The 27,875-nt window shown below is 47.3% G+C and overlaps 1 protein-coding gene across 1 annotated transcript; it reads left to right on the top strand.

Annotated features, from left to right (window-relative positions):
• The first annotated feature begins 1,224 nt into the window (after positions 1–1,224).
• On the top strand, positions 1,225–25,997 carry LOC140901486 (adenylate cyclase type 10-like). The gene is made up of 24 exons (XM_073320412.1): positions 1,225–1,411; positions 2,489–2,593; positions 4,499–4,537; positions 4,754–4,897; positions 5,195–5,400; positions 6,890–7,081; positions 9,237–9,301; positions 9,683–9,738; positions 10,355–10,508; positions 11,638–11,827; positions 12,787–12,873; positions 13,710–13,993; positions 14,578–14,714; positions 15,938–16,066; positions 17,099–17,380; positions 17,876–18,223; positions 19,126–19,197; positions 19,848–19,911; positions 21,264–21,408; positions 21,725–21,784; positions 22,004–22,063; positions 22,944–23,039; positions 23,779–23,959; positions 25,876–25,997. Exons 1-24 carry the CDS (start codon positions 1,225–1,227, stop codon positions 25,995–25,997), a joined length of 3,405 nt encoding a protein of 1,134 aa, XP_073176513.1.
• The last annotated feature ends 1,878 nt before the right edge of the window (positions 25,998–27,875 follow it).

Below are 27,875 nucleotides of genomic sequence, written 5' to 3'. Positions count from 1 at the left end.
GCTCCTGGTTTTTGCTTTCTTTCTTATCTCTTTAAACTTTTCTGAGTGGTTGTGGTGCAGTTGGGATGATTTTTACCCTTTCCTCTGCACCGCACATCCCCAAAAAAGTTCTGGCCCTGTTCACAGCATCTATAAACAGGTGGCATGCAATATTGATGAAGGCCAGACTACCCCAGGGACCTGTGAGTGACCGCAGCTTCAGGCAGCCAGTCTCCCTGTAGCATGGCCTGCAGCCATGGAGGACAATTGGACTGTGCCTGTAAGGTCTTGTTTGATTTTTTTTTTTTTTGCTGGTGGGGGGGGGACCTGAGGGGGATGTCTCTGTTGGGAGCTTCCTGCAGGATGGGGCAGACCATGAGGGAGCAGGAAACAGAGGACATTCCCTTATTCTTCCCTCTCTTGCCCCATATTCTAGCACAATGAGGACTTTCAGCTGCTGAGGGTGGTACCTTGTAGAGGCTCTTGATTGGGTGGTGGACTAATCTGTACAAGCCATAACGGTTAAACGGCTACTTGCAGCTAACAGGTCATGGGCTGGGGGAGCTCTGATTGGCTGAAGTGGGGTGTGTGGCCCTGCAGTGGGGAGTTCTGATTGGCCCTGAGGGGGGGCCTGGCTTCCCAGTGGGGAGTTCCGAGTGGCTGAGGAAGGGTGACTCACCTCAGAACTTTTGAGTGTTTGAAGCTGCTTCTGGCACCAAGATGGCAGCTTATGGGAGGGAAGCATTGGTGGGCAACACCCAGGATGGATCCCTTCAGAGAGGAGCTGGGGATATGGGGATGTTGGCAGGGTCCTCTCACAGGGGGAAGATGGAGGAGTCAGCTGGGACCCCTCAGTGGGGGGTTGGGGACATGGGCCCAGCAGGGGAGCCCTCTCAGTGGGGGAAGATGGGTATGTCAAGTGGGCCTTTTCAGATGGTGGTGAAGGTCACGGCAGCATCTGACGAGTCTCTTTGGACAACAGGGGCATCGCATAGTCCCCCTCAGAGTGGAGCAGGGGATGTGGAGGGCGAGAGCTGGTCTCTGCAGGAGGGGAGGGAAATGGCTGTGCCAAACAGATTCCCTCCGTGGGGCGAAGGGGACAGGGGAAGCTTCAGCTGGTTCCCTCAGCGTGGGAAGGTGACATATGAATCCCTGCAGAGGGTAAAGCAGGAGATAATGGCTCGGACCCCACAGCTGGTAGAGGTGGCATCATTTTCCTGTGGGCCACCTCAGGAGGTGGGGAGGATGGGGGTGCTGAAGGAGTCCTCTCAGGAAATTGGGAAGAAGGAGGTGGAGGTGAGCTTCCCTCCCAGGCAGGTGCAGGTGGTTGCCCTGCTCCCAGACCTGCTGGTGTATAACAATCACTCCCTCCGGCGGATGCTGCCTTCCATGGAGACCTTCAATGGAGTCTTGCTCTGCGTGGAGATTACAGGTGAGGAACAGGGCTGCCTGTGGCAAATCTCTGTCTGTGCTCCCTTTGTGGATGGGGCAACCATTTGAGCTGATCAGTTGGTCAGCAGCTGCCTTTAAGGGTTTTCGGCACTGGCACCCTCTGCAAGGGGTGCTTTACAGGCTTTAAGGCTGGTCCTCAGTAAACTCCTGGACCTTCCCTTTTGTGTCTTATTTATCTAGGTTCTTTTATCAGTGCTATATGAGTGTCCTTGAAAAGAACCCTTTTGTTTAATATCCTCTCTGCCAGTTGCTTGAGTGGGCTCCCAGCCTTGAAGGCTCATCCCTTTTTGCCTTTCTTTAGACAAAGTGGAGATCTGACCTTGTGAAATTCTGGCAGAAAGTGGTGTCTCTTCTCCAACTGAACCAGTCTGACTACCTGTCATGGGCCTTAATCCCTGCTGCATCCCGAGGCAGCTTTGCTTCACTGAGCAGATGGGAAGGTTCCAGTTTGTCCAACATCATGATTAGAAATGAGTATGATAACTTCAGCCTAGGACAGTGGTTCTCAAAGTTTTGTACTGGTGACCCCTTTCACATAGCAGGCCTCTGAGTGAGACCCCCCCCCTTATAAATTAAAAACACTTTTAAATATATTTAACACCATTATAAATGCTGTAGGCCAAGCAGAATTTGGGGTGGAGGCTGACAGGTCGAGACTCCCCCACCCCCATGTAATAACCTCACGACCCCCTGAGGAAAACTGACCCCCAGTTTGAGAACCCCTGGTCTAGGATTTAGTGGGTGTTAATCCTTCCACTGGGCGCGCTCACAAAGTTCAAGACAAACAATAGAGCTCTTCAAAGAATCCCAAGGCTTGAAACAGAAGGTGCATGCATGTCTCTAGAAAGCACTGTCAGTCTCTTATTTCATAAGTACCAAACTCACCACAAACCCTACATTATTCTTATAATTTGTAATGGAAAGTGTATTTGACTGCAATAGCTGAGACCTGCCACTTATAGCCCCTTCCCTAGGTAGGCGTCCGTTATTCTTTGGTACAATATTGAAAACTCCCTCAGGATGACGGTTTGGCCTTCTGTCTTTGCATGTGTCACAGGATTAACTGCTCTCCTTGAAAAGCTATACACAAACAATGACCTGAACTGTGGCATGGAACAGTTGACCCAGATGCTCAATGATTACATAGAAGGCATAATGGAGCGTAAGTACTACCTCACCCGAAAGGTGGAGAGGTGAAGTATCTGTTCAGGGCTGTACGAAACTGAGAATTGGAGATTAGCTTGATTCTGCCAAAATGCTGTTCTTTCTGAGACATCTGGTCCTTTATTTTCTTGGTGGTCTTCCAGGAGTATCACCTAACTCTTCACTGCCCCCTCCACATATCATAAAGCAATTGTCATCCTGATCAAATGTAACTAGATGGACACCTCTTACCACTTGTCGCTTTTGTGGCGCAGAAGAAAGTTTCTCCCGTAAATGGGTTGGAGGAGGCTTTCAGAGGGGCAGTTAAGATGCCCACCTCTCAGAGTCAATAGGAGTTGGGGTGCAACTCTCCCCTTAATACCTTTGAAGGGGCATTAGTTTTATTTTTTGTCACCACCTGGCTGTTTCTCTGTCATAGGGAGGTTTCAGATCTTTTCTCTTGAGGGGGAATCTGTGTATTGTAAATAAAAACAGCACAGGCAGAAAAGGCTAATTTACCAATTCTGGAGTACCAAGCCACACTGGGTCAAGGTGGGCTGTTACACAGGGCTTTATGTAGACTCCTTCTCCCTTCTTTTTTGCAGTTGAGCTGCATAGCTGGTGTCATCCAATCTCTAACAAATGTCAACTGGTTGTCAAGTCTTACAAATTACGGTTGGAAATTTGGGGCACCCTTGAAAGAAGCGTAACGACTTTGACCTACTTTTAACATGGGTTCAAAACAAGTCTTCAACCAACCATTATTAAATTTTATACCCTGTCACGTCTTCCTGTTTGTTGTTTTCCCCTGCTTTTTATGATATTTTTATATAATAAGCACGTATGTGATTAAAAACAACCTTACACAGCTATAACAAAAGGTCGTGCTCTTAAACATATTTTTGCTTAACCAGCAGATTAGTGCTTATTTGCTAATAATTCTTTATCATCTCTTTTATCATTACTTTTTGCTAAGTTTTATGTGGGAGTTCTCTAGCATAGCCTTCATATACCCACAGTATTAACCTTCTTATGTTGGTGTTACTAGAGTCTTCGGGGAAACCAGCTCTGAAATGAGATGATCGTAGCATTGCTGTACAGAGGGTGGAGGTGGTGTGTTTAACTCTGTAAGCCAGGAAACTTTGGTGGGCCAGCAGATGTTCACTCTTGGTCAAACAGCATTGCTCTGTTGCAGAGGAATATATTAAAGAAGATGCAACCCCTACCCTAAGGAGTTTGTAAATAATGTGCCCTGCTGGCTGCCATTTCTGTGTTTCTGAAAATGTGTTTTAAAAATAGTGTTTTTTTATTCTAGCTAAATCCCTGTTTTTTCTTCTTAGTGGTTGTGGTATTGGAGAGTGAGTTAAATTTGGGCTCTAGTTCTCTGGCATGTTAGTGGCTTCAGTGGTGACGTGCTCAAATTGGCACACACTCATCCATAAAGGAATTAGTTCATTGATTGAAAATGGAAAATCCTGGGGTCCTGATCACGTGTGACAGTTAGCTCTCCTGGCAAGCATATGAATTTGTGGGCTATTAGTCCTAAGGTGCTGGCCAAATTCCAGTTAGAATAATTGGATTCTGTCTTCCTCTTAGATGCACACCCTGCCCCAATCTCCATGTTCATACAACACTGAGCACAACGAGGTTCCCAAGCCTGAGCAGGGTCTCTGAGCACTACCAAAATGCAAATATTTGAATAATTTCCCCCCACTGAATCCCATGAGAGTGCTGTTTCCCCTTTCCATACCCCACTGTTATGCAGTCTTTCTATGCGTTATAAAACAGTTATGCCCTATCTCAGCAATGCCAAAGTGGTTCTTGTGCAGATCTATAGTTTGTAAAGCTCTTTGGGATGAAAGCAGCTATATAATGAAGATGGCGTTACATTCTGTCTCATTTATTCATTTTCTGTGTTCCTCAGATGTGCTTTGTTTCGGAGGTGATATCTTGAACTTCACAGGTACTTCTCACATTGTACTATGCCTTTGAAATGTATCAGTGGCTATTACAGTATTTTTGGCCTGATTTGCCACCCACTGGAGTTAAAAAATGGCAAAGCTCCCATTGACTTCAGTGGGACAGGATCAGGCCCTTCATGGGTCTCACCAGCTGGAAATCACATGAAAAGAGCCATCTCTGTTTCATGCCCCCTTCCATTCTGCTCTCTCCCCTGCAGGGGATGCATTGCTGGTGCTCTGGAAGGTCGAACGAAGCCAGCTCAGTGACATCATTACACTTGCAGCAAAATGCAGCCTGGAGATGCAGAAGCAGTTCAGGTTTAGCTACACGGAAGTGGGCCCAGAGCTCCGACTGAAGATCGGTACAGATGCCTAATGGAAGAAATATGTGACGGCAACCTCAGCTCCGAAGAAACATATTGGCAGCTCACCTGGTCTTCTCTGAGTGCTTGCTCATGTCCATTCCATATTAGGTGTGTGTGCTCGACACATGCACGGGTGCTGGAAGTTTTTCTCTTAGCAGCATCTGTAGGGGACCGACTGTGGCCCCGTCAGGAGTGGAAGTGAGCACACACACCTAATATGGAATGGACATGAGCAACACATCGTGAAGAACACCACTTACGGAAAAGGTAACTGTCTTTTTCTTTTCCTTTCAGGGCTGTCTGCAGGCCACGTGTCTCAGCTCATTGTCGGTGATGAGATGCGTCAGTACTGGCTGGTGACTGGCCAGCAAGTGGATGATGTGAGACTGGCACAAAGCCTGGCACAAGCTCGTGAGGTGATTCTATCACCGAACTGCTGGGAGCTCTGTGACCGGGACGTGTTAGAAGCAGAAATGCTTAAAGGCCAAAAAGCCAGGAAGGTAGGAGCCCCATAGTGCTTTTGCAATTACTATGCAGTGAAGTCCGTAATATGGAGTCCACTGATGTCAAAAGAGGAGAGCCTCATTGAGTTCAGTGAGCTTTGGATCAGTCCATTAGCCAACATATATCAGGCTGGTTTGTGTTCATAGGGTTCCCTTTTCTGTTAGCTAATGGGACTTTTTCTTGAGCTGAGCTTGTGCTTTTACAGCCAAAGATTGTGAGTTCTATTCCCCCATGCTATGCTGAGCATGTGCTAAATTGCTGCAGGGTACCTTCCCTCTGAGGGAAATTTGAGCAACTGATTTACTTTTAAGGCTAGCAGTTCTTCCCAATTTCTGATGATCACCAGATGGGGTCAGTACACTGTGTCATGCCAGGGCCTTTTGGCCTGATTTTCAGAAGAGCTGAGCACCCACAAATCCTAGGGAAGTCAATGAGGAGGGGGCAGGCGCTCAGCCCCTTTGCAAATCCAGAACCTTTAACTTCTGGCAGAAGCGGGCTGAATATAGCCAGGAAGGTGTCAATAGTGGGAATGATAAACTTAGTTTGGGATGCAATTTAGGCATGATGACCATAGTGAAGGATGAGATCCTGGGTTATTCCAGCATCTGTTGATGTATTTTTTACTGAGCAGACTCTGGGGAAATGACATTCTGTCTATAATTTTTTCTGTGTACTCAGCTGCAATACCTAAAGATTTTCCACCCACCTGATTTTGGTGAACACTTTGAAAAGTGCATAGACCATCTACAGCATTATCCAAACGATGAAGGTGAGATCCTCGCATTCAGCGTCTGAGTCAACAAGAATGCAGGATCCCTGGAATAGGGAGAGGCCTTTGCCCCCTTTCTCTCCTCCCACCTTTGCCTCTTGATAACTTAAATCAGCGTTTCTCAAACTGGGGTCTGCGAAGGGTACTCCAGGGGGTCCACGGGCCATGCTGATCAACTCCTCCCTCTCCCTCCCTCAACTCCTCCTCTTCCTCCCAGCGCCTCCTGCACGCTGAGAGAACAGCTGTTCCCTGGTGTGCAAGAGGCACTGGGAGGGAGGGGGAGGAGCAGGGATGGGGCGGGGAAGAGGAGGGTAGGAGTGGAGAGGGGCAGGAAGAGGGGGCAGGGCTTTGGGGGAAGGGGTGGAGTGGGGGTGGGGCCTGGGGCTGAGCAAAGTGCTTGGGGGGTCTGTGAAAAAAAATTTAAATCAAAATGGGCGTCCTCGGGTTGCTAAAGTTTGAGAACCGCTGACTTAAACCATATAAATTCCTTTCCTAGTCCTACTGAGAAATGCTGTGGCACTGGCTTCCAGTCATGGACTCGAGCTGGCCTTGCGGAGGTTTGTCTTGGGAAATGTTCTGAAGAAGGTAAGATGCTGATGTTTCTGTTCTGATACGTGCTGTTCCTCCCCAGTGAATCCCCACCCGAGGCAATGAAGAGAGTAAATCCCAGGCGCATGGAGGAACTGAGTCTTTCCCCCATGTTCCTTATCTTCCAGATTGACGACAATCAGCCACTGGAGTTTGTATCTGAACTTCGACTGGTAACCGCGGTCTCTGTCAAGCTGCAATTTCACGAGAACACAAAAATGACAGAGCTGTGCAAATTGGTCCAGGATGCCACTGTGAGCATCTCTGGTATCATGGAGGGCTGGAGAGGCAAAATTATCAAAATCTCCACGTTTGGCAAAGTGAGTAAAGCAGGGCTTAGCTGCTCTGTGAAATGCAACCCAGCTGGCATAGGGATCACTGTGAGAATTAGGGAGAGGCATGCCCACTAGGATGGCATGGGTGGGGACCATTCAGCTGCCAGCCAGGCACAGAAAATCTCAGACAGTGGCATCTGTCCAATAGTAAGAACCAACTGATGTTTGTGAGCAAGTGGGATACCTGGTGCTTTTGGCCTGAGCAGCGCTTTTACCATTGTGGTTGTTTGTTTGTATTACAGCAGCACATAGAAAGGCCAGCTAAGATATGGGGCCCATTTGTGCTGGGCGCTGGCCATACTCCATAGTAAGAAATAGTCCCTGCCCCAAAGAGCTTATTGTCCTGACTGACAACGGATGGGAGAAAGGAAATATCATTGCCCCGTTTTTTACAGGGAGTCTGCCAGGCAGCTGGGAATCAAACCCAGATCTGTTAAGGCCCAGCCTTAATCACAGGACCATCCTTTTCCTCAGCCTTCTTTGTTCCCAAACTCTTTGTAACCTCATGCAAAATGCATCATGCCTGTAGCTTTTCAGAATTCAAGCATTTAAGGAAGTCTTGGATGTTTGAAGACACAACTGGGTTGAGCCCCTCTGGCATATCCTTAATAGAATACTTGGGTTACTTATTAATCTACTTTTAACCACTTCTCCTTTTCTGTCCTTCAACACAGGGCTGCACGTTTCTGTGTGTCTTTGGGCTGCCTGGTGATAAGAGGGAGGAGGAGAGCACCCATGCCTTAGATAGTGCAATTAGCATCTCTAATCTCTGCTCTAAGAATCTCATAAAAATTGAGTAAGTGCAATGACCCTCTGCCTGGGTCATCAGCAGGCTCCCAGCCTGGGATCTTCAGCACTACAGCACTGACTTTTACCAACTGAGCTAAGGGAGTTAGCTGGCAGCAGTAGTTGGCTGTTATCTTCTAGTGGACCAGAGTCCGTTGTGTTTTTCTTTTGTTCTTTGGTCCAATGCACTGTTGGAACTGAGCTGCCAAGACTTGCAGGGGGTCTGAGAGAAACATTCATTCGTTTTAACCTCTCGTCGTGGATCACACTGACCGCTGCTTGAGAAAATGTGACTCCGTCATGGCTTAATTCCAGTGCTGGTCACAAGTGGGAGCTGTACAGCGACACAGGTTGTCATGGGTATTGACAACCAGAAATAACAAGAAAAATATCTGAAAGTAAATGTGTTAGGAACACAGGAACTCCCAGGCTGGATCAGATCAGGGATCCATCTAGTCCCATATTCTGTCTCTGACCATTGCTGCTTCAGAGGAAGATGCAAGAGCCCTGCATTTATGGGGTTACCTGCTCAAAGGGAAACCTTGCCCATTAATTAGAGATTGGCTTGTACCTTGATGCAGGAAGGTTTATAACCCTTCCAAAACTTTTTTTTTTATCATTACCACTGTAATTCTGGATGTTCACTGGGTGTTTTATTCTGGAAAGGAACTGATTACTACTTGGGATAATATTTCTCCAGTGCCGTTATATCCCCAATCACCAGCCTGCCAGTCCTGTGAAAACTACCATTGCTCTGAGATCAGCATAGAACAAAAGTGTTTCATGACATTACGGGGACCGAGTGTTAATTGGCCAGTGGATGAGCCAATCGTTTATCACAGGCCCAGAACAGTAGTGGCAAGCCCTGTAGTGAGTTTAGATCACTAATAAAGCAAAGAGGGTGAGAAAGTTATAGCTATGGAGAGTGTTAGCAGGAGACGGCTGATTCCATGTTGCTCTTACTCTATTTTAGGCTTGTTTCCATTGGGATTACAAGTGGAGTAGCGTTCTGCGGAGTTGCTGGCATGCGTCCTAGACAAGAATATACAGGTAGGATAGGACTTAGCTGTGGTGTGTGTGTGTGTGAATCCGTTAGATTGCTCACAGCCTTTCCCCATACTCTATTCCTGATGCAGTCACTGGCTCGAAGGTTAAGATGGCCTCCAGGATGCTGACACACTATCCAGGGATGATATCATGTGATGAAGAGACTTACTCAAAATCTGGGTTGCCCGGCTGTTTTTTTAAGAAGCTTCCAGAGAAGGAGATGAGCGATGCCATGAGCCCTGGGGTAACCTATGAATATCTCGGCAGAAAGAGAAACCTGTAAGTCACTCCTATGTGCTCCTTCCAGTACAAGCAAGAGAGAAGGGAAAATCTAACTCTGTTAACTCAAAGGCTGGATATTCTTACCCAGGGGTAAGCAATCCCAGAGAGCTTGCAAACAGGCGTAGATGGTTGGGACCACCGTGCCCTTCCCATCTTGCTAAATAGAAGCTGGGACCTGACTTGTTCCCAGCTAGATGGAAGGAGTTCTGATAAGGAAAAGGTTGAGAACCACTATCCTTCTCCAAACAACTGCCTGAAATGTCCTCCAACCACCTGCATTTCCACTGGGGTTAAGAATGGGCTGTATGCAGCAAATGAATGAGCCCATCTAACTCTTTCATTTCGCCTCTGGGCAGCCAGATGGGTTCATGGAGCTTCTGAAATTCTTTCTTCTGTTCTCTTTATTTCTTACCTAGCATCTGATAGTCCAGGTAGGTGATCACTGACTCTTGCCATCCTTCCTCCTTTTAGAATGTTTGGAAAGTCGGGCTTTACCAGGAAGAAGGATGGGAATCGACCCTTGCTGGGTAGGTGGATCTATCCTCCTGGCACGGTATTAATAATGTGCAGAACATCCCTGAAGGTCAGGAAGGGATGCAATGGTGGGAGGAAGGACATGGGGATAAACAGGCAGGGGAGTTGCCATCTAACAACATCAGGGAAAGTAAGAGCCATATGTTTTTGTTTAAAGCAAAATATCAGTTCTGATTTTCCCCCTCTCCTGTTCCCATGTGTCCACAGTTCTGATGCTTATCTTTGCAGGCAAGATAAAGGGTTGTAGGCCAGCAGCCCAACTGGTTGCAAGGCACCTGTGATTGACACAGATATGCAACCTATAAAATGAGAGAGGACAATTCACAAGCTAGCTCGTCTGCTTGATGGCACCACAGTGCAATGCCAGATGTAGGATTAGAACTCAGGCCCAGAGCTCTTCCTCATGGCCCCTGAGCTGGACACACCCCAGAGAGGGTTTACTTAGGCCCACGGCATGTTGGAGTGTTTTTTTTCTTGTTGCTTTTGAACAACCCCCTAAGACCAATGTCTGAAGTAGCATTTTAGAGACAGCCACTTCCACTGCATGGCTAGGAAGAACAATGTCCTATACCCTAGTATACTGTCTATAAAATGCCTTCCTCTTGAAAGGTCGCAAGAAAGAGATCAGAATCTTCCAGGCTGCACTGCAAGAATTTATGAGACACAGAGAAGGCCGTGTTGTTATGTACGAAGGCTCTACGGGCTATGGAAAAAGCCGATTAATTGCTGAAATAGACTACTTAGCCAGGGAGGAAAATCACAGGTCAGTTCTCTTAACTTTGCTTAGTAGCATCCCTGTTCCAGTCTTGGGCCACCACACAGTTCTGCAAAGGCTCCTCAATCCTGACTTGTGTATCCTAGACTTAATACACCCCTAAGATAAAGCAGGGTCTTATCTATGTGTAGTTATTTATCTGAACCTCCTAGGCAATTGTTTTTGAGTTTCAGGGGAAGGTATTTGCTAGGGTGTTTTTGTCTCTCTCAGCGCCTCCTCCCCACAACAATCTCATCCGTGGAGCCAGATCAACCCTTCCGGCGGGTGTCACGAGCGACGGTTGCAGTGTGTGTTCATCATGATACCACCACAGTCATTCAGTGTAACCACTTATTCAGTGGCTCTTGGTGACCGTCATGTGAGCTCAGACCGGTGACAAAATGCCACGTGAAGCACCTTCACCTGTATCTGGGTCTCACCAGTGAGGGCTCCGTTATCATGGATAAAATACCATCCTCATCGCCTCAATGAGCCAACACTGGAGGGGAGGGTAATTCAGCTGCCAGTGATCCCATCATGTGATCTCCCACCTCTATTTGTCCTGTAGTTTAGGTGGCCTTCTTTCTATTCCCTGTGGCTGCTTCTGCAGGCAGAATTGCTCCCTATGTCAGTGAAAAACAGACATGAATAGCAGGATGTGCTGGGTATGAAATCAAGAGTGAATGTTTTCCCCAAGAAGCCAGCTCCAAATCTGAACACAGAAGTCAGGGGCTTGATGCAGGAATCAGTGGGCGAGATTCTATGGCCTGTGCACTGTTAAAGTTATGTTTTATAGTTATAGTCAGACCAGATGATCATAATGGTTTCTTCAGGGTTTAAAATCTATGGCTCACCACCATCATATGTCGTACTGTGTTGGGTGTATCTAGCTTGCCCATATACCACTCAAGAGGCTGCATCTGCCCCCTGCCCTCCCGACACAGTTTCTGTCAGACACTTCTAATCAAGGATGGGGGCAGATCTCTAAGAAGCTTCACAAGCTGCTCAGAGGACGCTCTATAGAATGAGACCTTTGAGTCTGTGTTCGTACAGTGCCTAGCACAATGGGGTCCTGGGCCGTGACTGGGGTTCCTTGGTGCTACCATGACACAAATAATAATAATAATTTTCAACACAGAGTGATAGCACTGGAGCTGTCCAAAGTAGATATCCAGGAGTCCTTCTATGCTATCCGGTCACTTATGGCCATATTCTTCGGGATTGATGCCTGTAGACCTTATAAGAGACAAGACATCCTCCAAAGCAAGCTCAGTGGGCTGTGGGATGAGACCTTCTACTGTCTCCTCAATAATCAGTTCCTTGTGAAGGTAATGGGGAAAGCAGCTGCTCTCTGGGAGAAGACCCAGTGATGTGTAACCACTTTGTACATGAGCCGGTTACAAGGAGCGGGGGGTTCAGTTGATTCCTTCATTTCTGCCAGGCCCATGTCTCAGCATCTATCATCCTTGCCTTGAATTTCACTGGCAGAAATGTCAAAATTGTGGCCAGGATCAAATTTCCAAATCAGAAAGCCAAAACGTTTTCACTGTTCTAGATGGGACTGACCGGTACATTGGATACAGCTACTAAATTTCCCTGAATTTGTCTGGAGCATCCAGTGACCTCAAGGAATTCAAAACCTCCTTGACGTGCTGTGAGTTCGGAATTAGGCAACCTTCTGTTCACCTTTGCCTGAGATTAGCCTCATTGCTGTTCTGATGCCAGCTCCTTGAGTCTCAGTCTTGCTTTGGGGGCACAGCTCTTACCCCTTAAAGAGCACTGAGGGAGACCTGGTGAGGGGTTTATGGAGGGGAGCAATCCAGCCCAAGGCAAGGGGGTGTGTGAGGGAGGGAGTTCAATGCATGCAGAAGTGTCTTCTTGCTGATTTCATCATTGAGTGCCGTTGACGGACAGCGGCGATGCCACTGGTGGGTGGTGACCTTTGTGATGTGGATAACTGCCTGCTAGGTATCGGACTAAGAGCCAGCAAATTCATGTAATGTAGTTCATCAAACAGTGGCCAGATGGGAACATCACAGTGACATGGGTCAAGTTCAAGCCGGTGGCCTAGGAAGCAAAAGGTTCCATTGGGTGTCCCATGACAAATCCTGAGTAATTAGGTCTCCACAGGGAAAGGTTTATTTAAAAAAAAAGAAAAAAAGCGACGAGCAATGCATGTACACCTTGCTGCACTGGAAATTTGTTCTTGGCTGCTTTTCTGCTAATATGCATTAACTCCCAAGCATGCTGCGTCTCTTGCTAACTGTGCTGGTGTCTTCCTGACCAGTTCCCCATGTCAGCTGAGGTTTCTCACATGGACAATGAGACAAAGCAAAAAGAAGAGGAAATGCTTTTCCTCAGAGTCCTGCGGAAGGTGAGCGAACCCCATCACCATATAAATGAGGTGAACAGACATCCCAAACTAGGTACAAGTGAGAGGTTGGGCTTGCAGGTGTTAAACCGTGCCCCTGGATAGGTCATCGGCTGTGGGGATAGAACATGGGTTGAGCACCTGTTGCCTGAGTGTAGATCCAGCTCTGTCAGCTGTGGCTGTAGAAGGTTCATCAAGCGCTGTATGTGGCCCAGCCCACCACTAGAGGGTACAGAGCACCACCCTGAGTGGGTTACAAAGGCATGGCTAGCAAACAGCTTTACTTTAATGGATGACTATCCACTTGGACTATCTTCCCCAAAGACTCAATAGGGATGTCTTCCCTGAATCTGAGATGCTTGGTGGAGGCCCTTCCTGAATACACGGGCTGGGATTTTCAAAAGCAGCTGTGTCTCTTAGGAGCACAAGTCCTGTTGAAAGTCACTGGGATTTCTGTTCCTAAATCAGCTGGGTGCCCTTGAAAATCACCTCGCATAGCGCTTGTTCCTGCCTTGAAAACTGGTAAAAAGGTTCATCTCCTTACCAGTTAAATGCTGGGTTAGAAATATGGGGCCAGATTCTCACCTGGTTTAACCTGACCTCAACATCGACCTCAACAGAGCTACGCTGTTTTATGCAAACCGAGGAAGTAGCTTGAGGAGTTTTAACCTTCAGGCTCAACAGGTGCAGGGAGGAATCAGTGGAGAGTTGAACTGATGTCAATTAAAAATACCCAGCTTAAAGAAATGAAGCAAACCCCTGTCTGGTCTGTCTTGGCTCTTTTTCTCTCCTCTTGAAGCCTGGCCAAATGCGCTGATCTCGTCCCTTTTCTTTTTCAGGCAGCGGGAGAAGCGACACTGGTCTTCATCATTGATGAAGCCCAGTACATCGATGCTACCTCCTGGGATTTTTTGGCAAAACTCCTCTTGAGTGTCCCCATCTTTATAGTCCTGTCATTGTCTCCCTTTGCCTCCAAAGAGCTGCTCCCTTGTGCTTCTGCTGAAGGCATCATGAAGAGCCCCAAGACCACTGGCATTGTCCTCCGGGAACTGGAGCCTTCCAAACTCTTGGAGATGGCCCGTCAGGCCCTTGGGGTGGTGAGCATTCCCAGAGAGATGGAAACGTAAGTGCCCTTATCACCCAACTAATCTGCGTTAGCAAGTGGAGGGGAACAAATCCACCAGGGAGGGACATCAAGCCTTAAGAGCCTGGTCAAACTGGGAATAGAAGTCCTTATTCCCTGCCCCTGCTCTAAACTTTAGCCAGCACTGTTTAAAGTATGCCCTGGTATTGTTACTGATCTGGGTCTTGACTCAGGAAAGCACTTAAGCACATTTTCATTGCATGTGCTTAAATCCCATCAACTGCAATGGGACTTAAGCACCCGCTTAAGCGGTTTCCTGAATCTGAATTTAATTTGAAAACCCTTCTCAGCTCACCAGCTAAACCAGACAAACAATTTAGGGCAATCCTTCATCTCCTGAGGATTTCCTATTCTATTTGTTCCTCCCACTTCTGGACCAGTTGCTCATTCCAGGGTCTTGGCCTTTATTGCTTAGCTTTCCCTCCTGATAATCGATGCATCATAAATGGGAAAAAAAGATAAACAAAATCAGCTATTTAAAAATATATTAAATGTGCTAAATTCCATATTACCACTGAGAAGCTGCTTGTATTAGTAAGTGTTGGGCTTTCTCCTTTCTTTAGATTCCTCATACAAAGAAGCTTTGGGGTCCCCTTGTACTGTGAAGCTTTACTGACGGACCTCCATGCTAATGGGGTTCTTGAGTTTTGCCGCATCCCAGAGGAGGAGAAGGAAGAGGATGAGTGGGATAAGCTGTCTAGTACGATACACCTTCTTAACTCATCTAAATCCCATGGCTCTGTTCCCAGCCAGAGGACTCAGAATTCCAGTTTACATCCCTATTTCATATTAGCTGGGTCTTGGGAGACATGGAGCAGGTCTGGATAATTTAGGGGATGTCTAAGGGAACAGAGAGCCTTTCCCCTCAGTCTCTGAGGCTAACAGAATAGAGAGCTTTTCACTTCTGTGTCCCTGGTTCAAATCGAGCTCAGTGTGAGTAGAAGTTATCACCTTCATGCTCACGTCCCTTCATATGCTACTGGAAGGCACCTAGATACTATGGTAAGGACAGTATAGGAACCTCCATAGAATAGAATAATACCTAGCTCTTCTATAGCACTTTTCATCAGTAGCTCTCAAAGGATTTTGCAAAGTTCCATATCATTACCCCCACTTTACAGATGGGAAACCGAGGCACAGAACACGCAGTGACTTGCCCAAGGTCACCCAGCAGGCTAGTGGCAGAGCTGGAAACAGAACCCAGGTTTCACAGTCCTCCTCCAGTGAGCTATTCACAAGGATACACATAGAATAGAATAGATTATAGGGTTCTTCTCTACCTGTAGCCTGCTACTCTGAATCTATCCTGCCCAGGACCAGAAATGCAATCTTGGCTGAAAGGAAACTTCTTTAACTCACGGAGCCACCAACTTTTTAAAAACATTTCACTTGGGGATGATCTAACATCAGATTGGGTTGACTCGGTCTTCAGCTGAACTTTCTTTTGGCTCTGGACTTTAGTGCAGGAGCTGCTCTCATTGAAGAGGAGGTGATACGTGCCGCGGCGCTGCCATTCGCAGCCTAGATGCGCTTCCATTGCTTGGAGAGGGGGAAACCAGCTCCTGTAGTGTGGTCTGGTGCGGACGTGATTCATCTGAGGCGATGTGGCTTGTTGGGAGATTCAAAATAGCATTTCAGCAAAGGCTGTCGAGGATGCTTAGAAACTAGACTGACCTCAGATCTATCAGTCCCTGTATCAAAGTACCTGCAGTTTGCATTTTCTGACAGATGGAATAAATGCTGAGGAAAGAAAGATGAGTTTTACAGAGACCTTTCTAATATCTATAGTGCAGAAGACTAAATAAACCAGCACAAGTTCTTTAGCTCTCACTAGCTCATGGTTTAATTTGTGTGTGTGTGTGTGTGTTTTAAAATGAGCTCAAACTGTAAAATGTTTCCAAATGATTCCTTCTCTCCACACAGTCAGTGCTGTGAAATCGATACCCTACAGAGCGCCTCTTGTCTCCTCCAAGGAAAACAAAGAGCTTTACGTTTGTACCGTCAGGACGGGTGTGGACCTGGACACTGTTCTACTCCCGGCGAGGCTGCAAGGTGAGCAGCTGATTGGCTGGTGCTCAGCGTGTCTCTTCAGAGGCAGCGGTCAGAGACAAATGAAAAAGACCTAGGGAGCTAAATGCCGCAGTGCAGGTCTGAGATCCGGGGCTCATCACAGAGGAGGGCTAAAGACTCTGGGAACTCTGTTAGACTGAGATAGTGTGGAGCTTTCAATAAAAGGGGTATCTACTGCATTCACCCGTGGTGCTTTTTGGGTGCACAGTCCAAATCAAGCTCCATTCTTTCCGCTTATTTATCTGCCTAGGTACTCATGCAGTCTTCACTGCCACAGTATCTGTGCCTTATGATCCATAGCGTATTTAGCTCTACAGCTCCCCTGTGAGCTAGGGAAGCATTATTCTTGGGTTACATATGGGGAACTGAGGCACAGAGAAACGTAAGTGACTTGCCTTATGCTTCGTCACACTGTAGGTCTGTGACAGGGAACTGAGTCTGGGTCTTCTGAGTCACCAGCTGATGCCTTATCATGTCCAAATGGACTTGAATGATTGGTCACAAAGTACCTCGAACCCACTTCAGGTCAGTGCAAAATTGCACTCTGGGATTTCTTTTTAGTTGCCCGAGGCAACAGTGTTCACAGAGGGGGCTCCCTCAATGTATTAATTTGTACAGAAAGAAGAGGTCAGGGATCCAGACAGGATTCTGCTGCTATCCTGGAATGGACTCAGGCTAAAGACCAGAGGGTCCATAATATATGGAATCACAGTCTTTATACAGGAGGCACCTATTGTACAAAACAAACAGGAGTGAGCAGGCTTCCACACAGCTCGCGTTCCAGTTTCATCTGACTTTGTTTACTAGGTACCACACTCTGGGCCTGATTCACTTATGCCAATCACTGAAGTCAGTGGAGTTACACTGATATAAAATGAGCATGAATGGGAATTGAAAATCATTGTCTGGAACTCTATGCAACATCCCAGAGATTGCTACCAACTGAATAATATCCTATGAGTTAATATATTCATGGGAGGAAGTGATTAACAGATTGACCTTTTTTGTCTGCAGAGATTGCTGTGGCCCAGTTGGACAGCTTGAGCCCCTCTGAGCAGATGGCAGTTAAATGTGCAGCTGTCATTGGCCATACGTTTACTCCAGAGCTGCTGCTGTACATCCTCCCGGAGTGGACAAACAAGAAGATGGAGGAGACACTCATGAGCCTGATCTGTTCCCACGTGTTTGAGTATGTTGGAAAAGAAACCAGAGCTACACAGGCAGTAGGTTCCTGCCATTTACACACACATCTGGGCCCCCTGACGATGCAATCCCTGGGGCCAGAGGACTCTGAAGGTGAGCAGGGTTTTTAGTTTCCAGAACCCCCATTGTTCCCTGGGAACGCTTTTGTTCCTCTCTCTTTTGGCCATACCTCGGAAATGATGGGCTAATGTCACTTTGTTTTGTCCCTGTGCGCCTGAGCCAAATCCCGTTCAAGTCAATGGAAGTATTTCCTTCCATTAACTTCATTGGAGTTTGGATCAGGCCCCATGTACGTAGTCTCTGGCCAGTGATGGCAGTTGAAATGCCACATCATATTTTGTGTTCATAAGTGCCGGGAAAATTACTCCTTGGGAGGCTTAGGAGAATTTTGCATGAGGATCTACAGCCATCGTAATCTCATTGGATCTGCTTTATTATTATTTCTTTATACCGCTCCCTGGATGTGTAAAGAAAATCAACAAAGAAAAAAGGACAGGTCCCTGCCCAGAAGAACAGCCAGTTTAAGTGGTTTCCAGTCAGATAAATCTGAATCAATCATGCAATAAAGGAATTATTGCTGCTTTCCAGATGTCGGTGCCGCTGCTCCAAGCTTCAGCCTGCAAGAGGAGCTGGGGATGTTGCAGCAGGATCAAGCAATGCGGTTCTGCACTCCCCTGCTGCGAGAAGGGGCCTATGAGCTGTGGCTGGGGGATCAGAAGAAGGCCCTGCACCTCAAATGTGCCACCTTCCTGGAGCACAAGGCTCACAAATGCAGAAGCTGCGGTGGAGGTGATTTCGTTTCCTTCCACCGCTATGCCCTGGACACCCAGATGAGCAATGAAGCCTCTTTGCTGGGACAGGGCAGTAAGACCAAGGGCACGGCTCAGGTGCTTTCTGAAGAAACCGGGAAGAGGCTTCAGACAAGCTTAGCACAAGGTAAACGGAAGTTCGGAAATAGCATAGGGGGACTGACAATGCATTGCAGGGTGTTGGCATTTCTGGAGGCTGTAGTTCACACTAGTGCATGGGATAGCCTGTAAGAGGATGAAGATGATACCTGCAGTCTCTGGAGCATAACACTGCAGTGTGTTGAATGATAGCCCCAGTGTCTTGAGATCTCCTGTTCTCTTCCAGGGGTTCTCAGACTTTTGTACCAGTGACCCCTTTAACACAGCAAGCCTCTGAGTGTGACCCCCCCTTATAAATACATAAAAAAGTGTTTTTAACGTAACTCCATTATAAATGCTGGAGGCAAAGCGGGGTTTGGGGTGGAGGCTGACAGCTAGCAACCCCCCATGTAATAACCTTGTGACCCCCTAAGGGGTCCTGAGCCCCATTGTGAGAACCCCTGTACTAGACCCTGCAAGGTGCTGGTTGTCCATCTGATATTTCCAGTTTTGGAAATTCTGCAAATGTGTTTCCTACTTCTGTCAAACAAATGACAAACTGGAAGACTAGTGATACATTAGCCAGCCGGAAATCTGCATTGCAACCCAGATAGCCAATACGGAACTAGGTCACCTGGCTGGCTGACTGTGTCAGGCTTATCTGATGCCATGTCTGGTTTCTAATATATCAAATATCCAGATGCTTCTTGTATGCAGGTTAGAGCATTCTTGGATGCAGTTCCAGTGCTGAGCATCACATAAGGGGGTAGAGGAACCACAGACAGCTTCCTAACTTACCAAACACACAGATCTAAAATAAAGTCCCAGCTTATGTGTTTGTAGTAGGCAAACCTGGTCACTAGTGCAACCCCAGTCTCTGTTTGCAGGAAGATAGCGATACCTGTATGGAGCATTTCAGATTCAGAAGTTATTTTGTCTTGTCTGTTTCAGATGCACCAGAGAGGACCGATGCCTCTCTGGGGCAGGAACTTGCCATAGAAACTCCCATGGCCTCATGTGAAGGTAAAACTTCTTTGGCTGCCCAGCTGGCAACGCTGTTAGAATGAGGGGAGGCTTTGAAAGGGGGAGATAGAGAGAGATGAGCCTATCTGTTGTTATGGCTGTGTCAATACTTACCTGGCTCCAATTACCACAGTATCTGAGTGCCTTGTGATTTTCAGTTGTAGTTCTCCTCACAGCAGATGGGGGACTAAAGCACAGAGAGCCTAAGTGACTTGCACAAGATGTGACACTCTCCCGGGGCGCCCAGAATCTTAAGCCACTGTGCTACCCATCTGCCTCAGCAAGAGAGAGGTTTGCTGGAGCACAAACTGTGTGTCAGTTCCCTGCCACACCAGTCTGTCCACCTCACCAGCAAACTCCTTGAGACTCTGCTAGTCTAAACCTTGCCTTCCCTGTTGCCAGGTTCCCCAGAGACATCTGTCCGTAATGTCCAGTCCCTCTCGCTGAACACTCACGGCAATTTTACAGATTTAATTAGCTGATATATAATTTAAACAAAGGCATCACGTCATACCCACTTCTGTTTAACAGGAACACAGCACAATAGTTTAGCTGAGGAAGTGAAGGATACCCTCTCCTAAACCACAGAGTAAATTTTGGAAGCTAGAACATGATTCATTTAATCCTTTTTTTTTTAACTTCCTTTTCAGATAATTTACAGTGCAGGGCAAAATCAGCCATGAATAAACAGGTGTTGCCAGATGATCATCTCCGGTATGGTGGTGGGGGGGATCTTTGATCACCTGTGTTCTTAAAGAGCAAGTTAATTCCTTGGGAACAGGTTGCTCAAGAGACTGGGACTGGAAATGGGATAACAGAACTTTTCAGCTCCAAGCCATTAGTTCAGATCTGGCTCAGCCAGGGACTAATCCCAAACCCATAGAAATTAATGGGCAGACTCCTACTGACCTCAGCGAATTTAGGATCAGGCCCTGGGTCAATGATAACAAGTTATTGCTGCTTTTTGCAAGGGTATTGTACAATTATTAGACAGGGTTCAGAGAAGGGTGACAGGAATGATTAAGGGCCTGGCAAAACTCTCATATGAAGCGAGATTGAACAGACTGGGATCAAGAGGGGACATAATAAAAGCATATAAAGTAATCGATGGTCTAGAGAAGGCAGATTAGGAGTTTCTGTTCTTCCCCTCTCATTGCAATGGAACAAGGGGACATTCAGTGAAATAAAAAAAAACCCTGCTTTTTTTACCCAGCGCATAACTGGAACTCATTGCTATAGGAAGTCACTGAGGCCAAGAGTTTAGCAAGATTCAGAAAGGGCGTGGACATTTATATGAGTAACAATAATGTCCAGAGTTATAATAGTTAATGCCAACAAATTTAGGAAGGGGATAAAACCTCATGCTTTAGCCAATCTCTGTCTATGAGAGACCAGGATGAGAACAGGTGTGGGGGAACAGATTATCCCACATCTGCCTGCTGCGGGGTTCTCACACCTTCTGGAGACATATAACCTGCTGGCTGCTATTGCAAACCTGATACTGGTCCTGGTTTGATCCAGTCTGGAAATGCCTATGTTGCAATTCTTGATTGCTGTTCGGGAGCCTGTGTACACTGGATTTTTGATAGTGGTATAAATGCTTCATACTGGATTTTCTATCTAGTTAGGTTTGGCCCCCACCACTATAGTATCTGGGCACCTTATTAACCTCACAGCAGCCTGTGAGGTATGGCATTACTATTATCCCCATTTTACAGATGGGGAAACAGAGGCATTTGCCCAAGGTCACACAGGCAGTCAGTGGCAGAGTGGGGAATTGAACCTGGTTCTCCTGATTCCGAGTCCCATGTCTTAACTGGAAGCCCATCCTTCCTCAGTTGGTGGGTGATGCCAGACAACTTGGGGATTTTTATGTCAATTTAAAGGAAATGAAATATTTTTTTTCAGTTACATTTTGGAGTGTTTCATATTTTCTGCAGTAGGGGTGCCCCTATGCCCATGGGGATACTGAGGACTGGGCCCTGATGGGATCATCCCCAGGGGATCCTTTAGTGATTTTCAATTTGGGCTACAGCGGGCTCACCCTCTCTTCTCTCTCACCATAGAGTTGAACAGGAGTTCCTGGACAGGGTGGACAAGCTGATTAAGTACCATAAACGTGGCAAAGAGGAAGCCACAAACCTGGCACCCTGTGAATGTGGAGAGAGAGTGGAATTGGTGGTCTCTGCCCTAGCCCGCCATTGTCTGATGGTGAAAGACAGAAGGAGGGCTTTTTATTATCTTCTGGAGTCTGCGGCTGCTTCCTTATATTTATCCAACAATTATATGGTGAGTGGGCCTCCATATGTTCCTGCATCTCTAGCTGACCTAACCCTAAAGCTGGCCCTGGATAAGTTTCCTCTGGCTAATAAGTAGGGGGTGGAGGGGTCAGAGTTGTGTGTTCTGGGTAGGCGATGGCCCAGCCTCTCACTGTATCTCTCTGTGTTTGCTTGAGGCATACTTGTATTTGAAGAAAGCAAGTGGCCTACAGGAATTGTCAGCATTGGCAGTGTTCCCTTGTCTGCAGAGACCTAAACTGAAGATCAACCAGTTTGAGGAAGCCACTTTCTGCAGCCTCAGGGGAGAGGTAAGGAACCAGGTAGATGCTGAAGGATGTCTAAAGATGACCGACCTGGTTCACGGGATTTCTGACTCTTGCTCTCCGCCTTACCCATGAGCCCCAAATCCTGTGCAAACCCCTCAGGGTTCCACCACCCATCCATCTCACCACTGCCACCTTAAAAAAGATTGGAGCAAAATCAGAAGCCCACCTGCTTTTGCCGTTTAACTGCCGGGGCTGCTGCAGTTTGCTAATAAAGTGTGCAATCTGAGAGCTCTCTTGGATCCCGGCTTCCTGGAGGAGCAAGTACCAGCAGCAACCCAAGGAATACACAGTATCTTCCCTCCCCCCCCCCCCCTGTATCTGCTCCTGGCTTTGGGTTTGCAAACTTCCCTTTCAGCTGCAGACCCCACCATCTCCTTTTGGAGGCTGACCTTGCCACAGTGGCATCTCCAAATCTTCCTACCTCCCGATTTGATTCCTGCAATGTTTGTGAGGCACTCAGATATTAGCAGGGACCAGAATAGAACCTAGACAGACAGATACACAGTACCCCATTATTCCCTTGTTGGGCACCTACAGGTCAATTTGTCTACAGGACCCCACTTCAACCATGTTTTATCCTAAAATGAGGAAAATGTCATTCAGCCTCCCTGACCTCGTCAGACTCTAGGTGCAATTATACAGGGATGTGGTTGCAGCGATTGCCTTACTAGTCACTCCCCATGCAGGTCTGCTTCAACATGGGCCAAATCGCACTGGCCAAGAGACTGATCAAGAGGGCCCTCTGCTTACTGCACAAGGGGTTTCCCCGTACCTGGCTCGGAGCCTTCTTCCATTCGTTACTCGAAGAATCCAAACACTCTGCGTATCATGCTCAGCAGCGTCAGGCCCAACACACAGAGTAAGAGGTGGAATCTCAGCCAGATGATTGTGGGTCTTAGCCCTCCAGGCCAGCAGCTATTTGCAAATGTCACCATGGAAACTGAACACAATAGGCCTGATTGGCACTCTGTGTTCAAGAGAGTTTCTAATGGGCCCCTTTGCTTGATCTCTCATTATTTCATTAGCAGTTACCGTATACATTTGACTTGCTGTGACCGCTAACATCTAACGCCGTCTCTCCAGTAGGAAGGCATTAGCTGTCCTGCAGCAGCAGATTCACTGCCTCTCCTTGCTCTGGCAGTCCTACAGCCTGGACTCTACCACCAACAGGAAGTACTCCCGGCTGGCAGCCCTGATGGAAATAAATTTGGCAGATGAGTCTGAGAACAAGATGCAGGTGTGTGGGCCCTTTCCTAATAGTCCTGGTATAGATGGCAAAGGTCTAGCTACCTCACCTCTCCAGGCGAATATCCTCCACGCATCAGCGTGGCTCCAGAAGTAATAATCCCTGAGAAGAGGGAAGTTCCCAGAAGGCTTCTGAAAGGAGGCCATTTTATGCTCTGGGGTAATGTCTCTGGGCACAGGCAGTATTGCTGCGTGGGGTTGATCGAGAACAGAAAGGCTTTGCGTCTTCATATTGCAAACTATACCGGAGCTGGCAATTAAAAAAGAAAAAGAAAGCTTTCTGCAAGAGAAGTTACCATTAGCCCAGCCTTGAGAGCAGGGGGCAAAGTCATAAGTCAAATTTTTCTCTATGTTTTTAATTAGAAAAGTCTCTGTGACAATCAGATAACCATTGAGTGTCAGTCAGCGTGATGTTTAACACACTGCCCCATGTTAGCCTGCTCCAGACCTCCACTGAGCTGGTGCTGCTTCCAGCTCAGTGCTGATGTCTCTAGATATGGAAATTTTTCTCCACCTAAACATACCATCTACAATGAGACACCATGTTCTATTTGGGCAAGATCCCCAGGCTTGCTCCCAAACTAGGGTCTTCTCCTGCTTGGCCTGCTGCATGGCTTTTCCTTCAGCAGCCTTTTATTTTCTTTATACGGTTGGTGAATTTCAGCAGGGTGCATTTTCGTATCTTCTTTTCAATGCCTTAGATCATTTCGACATATATGGATTTTTCACAGTTCTCCCAAAGTATGGGCTATAAAGACGAGTGGCTAAAATACGAGATGATGGCTATCCAGAGAAGTTCCCAGTGCAACTTCACCTTCACCAGGGAGAGGTTGCTAATGACAGCACAGTTAGCTCAGGCACTGGCCTATAGCAAGCTCTGCTTGGGTCACCTGACCCGATCCATCCAGTTGGGTGAGTCCATTCTAACCATTTGCTGGGAGGGAGAGTTTACATAAACCCGCGCACCATATATACAGGCATATGTATTCTTTCTTCAACAGGCTTTCAAGCTCATACAATGTGTGTGCGGCTCCGGAAAACCAGCCTCCACTGCCTGGTTCTTTCGGTTCTCTTCAAATCTGCGTTCCTGAAGAACAAGTACTGTCATCATTTCATCTGGCTGTGTTAACTCGCTAGAGTTGGGGTATTTATGTTGTGTTGGTCAAGATGATTTATAAAGAGAGATGGACGAATGCATGTAGATGGGCAAATGGGGTGGCGTAAGAAAGACAGGACGGAGATGGAAGAAGGGTCCGAGAGATGGTGCGATTGGTGGACGTAGATGGAGGGGGAGGCGTGGATTGATTTTAACCTGGCCGGGATCAACAGTATGATACAGCAAGCTGGAAAGGCTTGCTGTCGAACCAGCCCTGACGCCAACTACTGCTAGCATGTTAGGGTCAGAGCTCCCTTAGGACTTTCCCGCTGCGCAACAGGGTCTCAAGGGGTAGTTTATAATGACTCTTAGAGCTCGTAGGTCTTATTTTGTAGGTACACCCAATGCATCAGAGTCTTAGAGTGGCTGTGGGAACTGGCTACTCAAGAGGAGAGCATCATGGTCTTGGCATGTTTCTATTCAGCCTGTTTAGACCTGCTGCTTTGTGATGCTGGTAAGTGCTGTCTGGAGTTTAAGAAGGGTGGCCAGACACTGCTATCCTCTGCCAGGATTCATGCAGTTTTCATGATGGGAAGAGGCACTTAATGCAGTGTTTACACTGGCTGGGAGGGTTGTGTTACCAGCAGTATCCACTATGGCCATTAGTAGTATCTGTGTGGCTATAACCTAGGAGCTCTACTCACAGACCAGGACCACATTGAGCAAGGCGCTGTATGAACACAGAGCAAAGACCGTTTCTGTCTCAAAGAGCTTACGCCCTAAATGTAAAAGGGAGACGACATCGTCATGAAGCAGAGCATCAGAAATGTTGAGGTGCTCTGTTCTTGCACGCCTAGACTGAGATGGTTCAAGGGGACTCCGAGATGGCCAGAAAAGAGCACAACTTGGAAAGGCATCTGCTAGCCTCTCATGCAGCCGTGCCTTTCTCAGGCCCTCTCAGTTTCTCTTGTGTTGGGACCTTAGTGTGTGAAGAGGGGAGTCATTGCTCTTCCTACCATGAGTTTTTTATATTGAGTTTTAATGTAAGGAATGAAAATCTCTGTTGACCTATACAGGCCATTTTTATTTCTTTTGGACAGTTCTGAAAGCTGATTTTTGGCTGCTGATCAGGTATTAGATGGGACCAATTTGCATGCCACACAGATTGCTGACTTACTTAAAGGAAGCACACAGAGCAGTGCTGACTTTGTCCAACAGGATGAGCTTGTCTGGTTTCCACCTCTACACTACAAGCTAGGGTTGGTGGTTTTGAAGCTACCCTAGGTCTGGCTTTTGCCAGGGAACCAACAGGATTTCTTATTAATGGGCAAAACATCATAAGGGAAAATATGTTTTTGTAGGACCTACTTGATCAAAAAACAAACTTCATCTCCTAAAGCCATGGCCTTAGCATTGAGTAGACCACTATGGGGTGCAGGGGTTTATTCTTAGGGAGCACCACCTGGTAAGGATGCCTCCTCTAGGAGGAAAGGTAACTGATGTCTTCATGTTAACTCATTCTTGATGCTTTCTGATGGCACCAGGGACATGGTGCTTCACTAAAAATGCCAGATTCAGTCAGCATCCAGCCATGATTTAAACTGACAACCCAAGGTCCTTGTCACCAAACACACCCAGGTGAATGGCTGTTGTGAGGTCTCTTCTGTTCCGACACTGTCCTGTTAAGTGCTGTTGAGTGGAATGGCTTCTCTGAGGCCCATTTCTTTTGCAGGGTTTGATTACAGGCCCATTGAGGAGTGCCTGCAGTTCATAAACCAATATGAAGCCAGCTGCATCCTTAAGTCTCAGAGCAACATCATGCTGAGTCTATATTCCTCTTTGGCAATCTGGTAATACAGGGGTCTCATCAGATATGTCTCTGCTTTGGGGCATTAGCTTGCGCTCTTTTGTGCGCTGTGGGGAAAGAACCGTGATCCTGTAGGTATGGAATTGGGTGCAGAGAATTCACCCCCTGCTGCGGAATCTGTTTTAAAAAAATAAATAAAGCCAACATTTTCCAACGTGGGGACCTAAATTCCAGCATTTGGCGAGAAGGGGCCTGATTTTCAGAGGGCTGAATATCTGCAGCTCCCATTGACTTTAATGGAAGCTACAGGCGCTCAGCTGCTCTGAAAATGAAATGGCCCTTTCATGTAACTGCCTAGGGCACCTATGGAACTAGGGCAACATTCACCCCTGTGCAGAGGCCAGCACAAAAACTTGTCGCCATTTAAGTCCCTCTTAAACCCTCAAAATAGGGGAGGCTCTTTTCTCATTTGTCCCATTTTTATGAGCAGCTCTGCAAAGCCACCCGCTGCTCCTTGCAAGCTACTGTAAGAATAAAAGGGGAGTTGTTGAGTGCAATATTAAAGCAGCCTTGGCCGGTGGTGAATGGAAGAGGTTGACGGCTTCCTTCCTGTTTGTTTGGAGGTTTGGCAGACTCCAGCAGTGGGATCTGTTCGAGAACAATTTCACAAAGGCCCAACGGCTGGTGAGCAGAACGAATGCATCCCTTTTTGGCACTCACGGCTTTTTTAGATTCCTGGAATGCCAGGGCCTGTTGCTCCGGAGAGTCATGGAAGACACGCCCGAGAAGGTCCGGGAGGCTCGCAGTTCAACGCTCGGGGTGATTTTTCTTTTATGTCAATTTCAGTGCTTATTTAAGGGAAGGACCGGTAACAGCCAGGCCTGGTCTGAGTAGGTATTGTGCATGCATAGCTCTTCCCATTCGGATCTGTTACATGCCATTCTCTTCCCGTTCTTGTGTCCATTATACTCGGACCCCACGCGGCTCTGCCAGTGCACAGCATTCTGTGCTAGTCCAGCCCACGTGCCCATATAATTCTGCCAATGAACCTCATTAGCCTTTTGCAAAAATTCCCCTGGCTGCTCATATGGAATCAGCTCCACCGGGATCAGCTACATAGGGAGCTCTAGTGTAGACAGGCTGCTGCCAGCATTTTAAGCACCACGCCCCTACTCAGAGCAGATCTAATCTCCTCTCTTTAGTACTTTGAGGAATTCCTTTCTCGCTGCTCAACAAGTCCAGTCTACCACACGAGGGTTTACAGCCTGAAAGCCTCTGTTAACCTCTTGGGAGATGAAGATAAGAGCCAGGTCCCTTTGTCGAAGGGTCTCAAACTTTCAGCCACTTCCCAGACCGGACTGGAGGAAACTTCTTTCAGTGTGAGCCCTGACAGTGTCCACAACGAGGTAAGCCGTGACTCTTCCCTTTGAACGCCAGGGGAGCTGAGCTCTGGGGTAACAACAGAAACAAGGTGGGCAATGGTAATTGCAGTGCAATGGGCATCGAGTGACAACTTGTCGTAACTTTCATTCTTGACGTAACAATAACACCACGAACAACACCCCTGGGCGCAGTTGGATCCCAAACTACCGTGTTTACTAGGGCACACAAACGTGCAAAGCCCAGCTACGCACACGCTCCTGCTCTGACTGGTTTCTGGTGGCTTCTAAAACATAAACCATGATGAGCACCGCTAGAGGGCTTGCAAACTACTTAAAGGGAGTCTACCATACACTGGATAACTCGCGGAGGGAATTGTCAGGGTCCGCAGTGGAACTGATGCAGGTACACGGAGATCCCACTGGGGAAGAGTCTTTGTTGCAGGTTCACTATTTTGCCTTCCACATAACTTTCCCCCTATGGTACAGCCCCTGCTAAACTGCAGGTTTAGTTACTTAAAAAATTCAGAGATTAGGCATTAAGGG

This window comes from Lepidochelys kempii, chromosome 21 (genome assembly GCF_965140265.1).
Source record: "Lepidochelys kempii isolate rLepKem1 chromosome 21, rLepKem1.hap2, whole genome shotgun sequence".
NCBI lineage: Eukaryota > Metazoa > Chordata > Testudines > Cheloniidae > Lepidochelys > Lepidochelys kempii.
This window is presented reverse-complemented; position numbering and strand designations above follow the sequence as displayed.

Bases quoted from the DNA above. Each gene is read 5' to 3' on its own strand.
- LOC140901486 (XM_073320412.1), top strand. From the start codon at position 1,225: ATGGGGGTGCTGAAGGAGTCCTCTCAGGAAATTGGGAAGAAGGAGGTG. The intron at 9,739-10,354 runs GTAGGTGGATCT...TCCTCTTGAAAG, and splicing joins TGGGAATCGACCCTTGCTGG to GTCGCAAGAAAGAGATCAGA. The intron at 19,912-21,263 runs GTATGGTGGTGG...CTCTCACCATAG, and splicing joins TTGCCAGATGATCATCTCCG to AGTTGAACAGGAGTTCCTGG.